This window comes from Limulus polyphemus, unplaced genomic scaffold, assembly GCF_000517525.1.
Source record: "Limulus polyphemus unplaced genomic scaffold, Limulus_polyphemus-2.1.2 Scaffold172, whole genome shotgun sequence".
Lineage (NCBI taxonomy): Eukaryota > Metazoa > Arthropoda > Merostomata > Xiphosura > Limulidae > Limulus > Limulus polyphemus.
In genome coordinates this window covers 17,291-21,028 of record NW_013665782.1, presented here as the reverse complement: position 1 = coordinate 21,028, position 3,738 = coordinate 17,291, and the positions used below count along the sequence as shown (strand labels likewise).

The 3,738-nt window shown below is 31.3% G+C and overlaps 1 protein-coding gene across 1 annotated transcript in view; it reads right to left on the bottom strand.

Moving 5' to 3' along the window:
- LOC106478014 (cysteine-rich protein 1-like) overlaps window positions 1–3,529 on the bottom strand; it is a 15,207-nt gene extending 11,678 nt beyond the window's left edge. The window contains exon 1 of the mRNA XM_013938517.2: window positions 3,358–3,529. Coding sequence (XP_013793971.1) covers window positions 3,358–3,397 — 40 coding nt within the window. The 5' untranslated portion in view covers window positions 3,398–3,529. The remainder of the gene's footprint in view (window positions 1–3,357) is intronic.
- Between the last annotated feature and the right edge of the window lie 209 nt (window positions 3,530–3,738).

Below are 3,738 nucleotides of genomic sequence, written 5' to 3'. Positions count from 1 at the left end.
AGTAATATTTTTATTCTTCTACTGTAGAAGAATAAAAAAAAGAACCGATTTTGCGTCGTATAAGTTAGCTTATTTACTTAAAAGTTGACAAAGTGTATCCTAAAGAGTAATGATGTGGTATTATGTAAACAGGTGTGAGTTCAGAATTTCAATAAGGTTAACACTTTTTAAGTGAGAGGGAAAAGCATGTAAAACTTATGTAGTTTGTTTAATACATCCTGAAAAAGGTTCGGTGGAGTTGAATACCTTGCAACAATATCTGAGATGCAATGATTAAAAACACGAGTACAGACATTTTTGCTTCCTTTATCTAAACCAGAAGTGAAAAGCTATTTTAGTTGTTCTTGTTAAAATACAATCTTCATGATGACTTAGAAGTAAATGTCTTCGTTGGGTTTAATTATAGAGAAATCATTTGAAAATACCGTGAAACTACGCTTTAAAAGCTAAAAGTTTAGTGGATGAGAATCTTTTTTATTTTCGTAATGTTATTCAACAGATTCTTTAATACTTTATAAAAAATAAATACAAAATTATTGTATGCTTAAACTTGTTCTCTCTCTTTATTTGTTTTTTTTATTTCGAGGGTCACTTGAGAATAAGTCAGCTATACAACGTTTTATTTACTTCCAACATCAAAATGGGCAACATTCAAGGTAATCTGATTATCACAAAGCTGTTTGAACACACGTTAGAAATATTAATCTAATTTTTATTAGAAATGATAACAATAAAGAACATCAAGGCAGAAAATTTTCAGTGTGATTTAAAGACATATCATTAAAATATCTGTAGTGGTAGGATGTGACGTACTGAGAAAATACATGATTGATGTTTCTGATATGTTCCTAATCATTTATAGAACGAAACTTATTTGTAGGAAATAGTTTTCATCCAAATAAAAAATAAGTTTTAAAATAATAAGAAAATCAAAGTGTTTGTGCTTGTGGTGTTTTTTTTTACAGTGACGAAATTTCCAATGATCTTGATGAGTTATTCAAATTAAACATTTTCTTCAGTAATTTTAAGGATTTCTGTTTTTTTAATATTCTTATAATAAAAGTATTCTTCTGTCATAACAGAATGAATGAGAAATTCTGCCTCTTTTCATCTATTTCTTCAATCATCAGCTTTTTTAAAAATTTAGTGTAATGTATTTTACGCTAATAGAAGCTTTGAGCTTTAACAAACCACGTACCAAGCAGTGTGAATCTCACTTCACTTCACAGCGGGATTTTATCTGGAGCTGAAGAAGTTAAAATTTAAAATAGTGATTCAATATTAAACCCCCATTTTTTTCAATCTTTATTAACCAAAATATTTCTTTTCATAAACGTGTGTTAATAAGAACTCAGATTTGCTTTTGATGCTGCCTTAATTGTGACTTAATTATAAAATGTTCGATTGAATACTATATTTTCAATGACATATTTCTTGTAAAATATCTTTTTAAAACAGAAATATTTTGTTCTCTGTTTTGTACAAAGAGACGAAACTTACATATACATTCATTGTTGGCTGCACGTCTGTCAACAAGTAAAAGAAATGTCAATAATAATGTCAACTTGTAACATGAAGGTAATTTTATTCGTTAAAAATAATATCAAACCTATTTGTACACTACAATAGTATTAGCTATAAACCTTAAGGAAGTATTGGCAATATATCAGGTTCCAGTGTCTAATTTTCTTAATACTTTATCTTAGATATCTAGCTTGTCACCAAACCGTCTTTACATACTATTTAGATGTTGACAACTAGGTCTTCGGAACTTGTAGTACATACTGGAGGGACTTGGACATTTTTGCAATAAAATAGGAAGAAAACGTCCTTTAATTTTCACATAATAATAATAATAATAAACTTTTCATTTCTATTTTATTTTATAAAGTTATTATTATAATCTGGAGAGTAAATGTGTGTTGATTTTTTTCTAGCTGTCAAAACTGAGTCTTCGGTTTAAACTAATTGTTTTGTACATAAATTAATTGCCAATGAGAATGAGTTCGTCAGACCCCAACCCTCTCCTCCCTTTTTTCTTAGCCCAAGAGAAAAGTCTCAGGAGGATTACTTATTAGAAAAACGCATCCATCAATGAATGCATATCCAGGTTTCCTTTTTTTTCTCATACTAATGAAATTTTCTCCCCAACTAAAGTATTGTAAGATAGTTATTTGTAATTAACAGTTGTAATGTATTATTTGTGTTTATACTTGAAAATATCTTGCTTAAAGATGTTTGGTTATTTAGGATATTCGCAAAACTTTGTACAAGAGCTATCTGCACAATTCGTCCCTAATTTTTAACTGATAGCCTAGAGGGAAGGCAGCTGATGAACCGCATTCACCGCCAACTCTTGGCTACTCTAATCGAATAGTGGGATTTGAACGTCACTCTTATAATGCACCTATAAATCCAGAGTACGGATCATGATTTTATAGTAACGGAACGCCAACAGGGAACCCTCAGATTCACAGTCTGGCACGATAGCCACGAGGACCCACCAGGTCCCGTTTAGAGATGAAACGTTGTGTGATATGGTTTGTATTTTTTGTTTGTTATTAAGCACAAAGCTACACAAATGGCTATTTGTGATTTGCCCACCACGGGTATTGAAACCTGGTTTCTACCAGTATAAGTTCACAGACATACCCCCTGTGACACACTGGGGGCTGTATGGTATGGTGTCAGAAAATTGTTTTTAGTTGCCTATCCAAAGCTGTTACTGTGATTTTCATAGTAATATTTATTTACAGCTGAGTGTTAGCTACGTATGTAGAATCTATAAAAAAGTAACAATTCAGAGATATCTTTAAGACTCGATTTCAAACACGATTCTAAATATAACATGCAATATAAAACAGAAAATAAGATATGACTTTCTGTGCTCCTTGTGGTTACTTTAGAATTACTGTCAAGATAAAAACAAACAGGAAAAAATAAACAAATGAATACTTTGTATTTCTGTTGAAATGTCGAACAATATCGTGAGGATAAACTCAAAAGAACGTGTTTAGTTTAATTATCTAATTATAAATTATAATAAAACAATTCATCGCAGACATAAAACACAACCTTATCTTTGTAAAAAATGTTTGTCTTTTTCGTTTTTTAATATATTTTTCTCCTTTTATATAAAACTTGCATATTTTCTGGTGGGTCTTTCAGTGCTCATATATCGGACATTGAGGCAATTGTCCCACGTAGTCCTACACCACTGAACTTTATCCAATATATATTAACCGTCACTAATGATTTTCCTCACGAAAGTGTATGTGTGTGTGTATGTATGGATAGTTCGAAAAAGTTCTGTATAATTACGGCGTCGTTATATAGACAAATAACTAAGTTACTTACCAAAATAAACGGGTTTATCACATTTAGGACAACTCGGCATGGTTGAAATGTAACAAAAGTGATAAGTTTCAAACTTTTGTGACCTTATTCTAACACAGATTTTTGCAATCCTATTGATCGAGCGTCTGAAGTTCAACAAGTGTTCAACCTCCTTTTGCTGTACGTATATATATGAGCGAGGAGACACACTACTGAACAACTTGGTTGAGTGTCGTGTGCAAACCTCGTCAGTACCGGAATTTCTTGTACCACATGTACAAGAAGGTTAACACCTACACATTATTAAAAGGCCTCTGGGTGTCTTTTCGCTACTACTTTCGAGGTTTCTTGCACTTTAATACGATTCCAATTTAATTTTTTCTCAGGTAGAGACCAAATAAT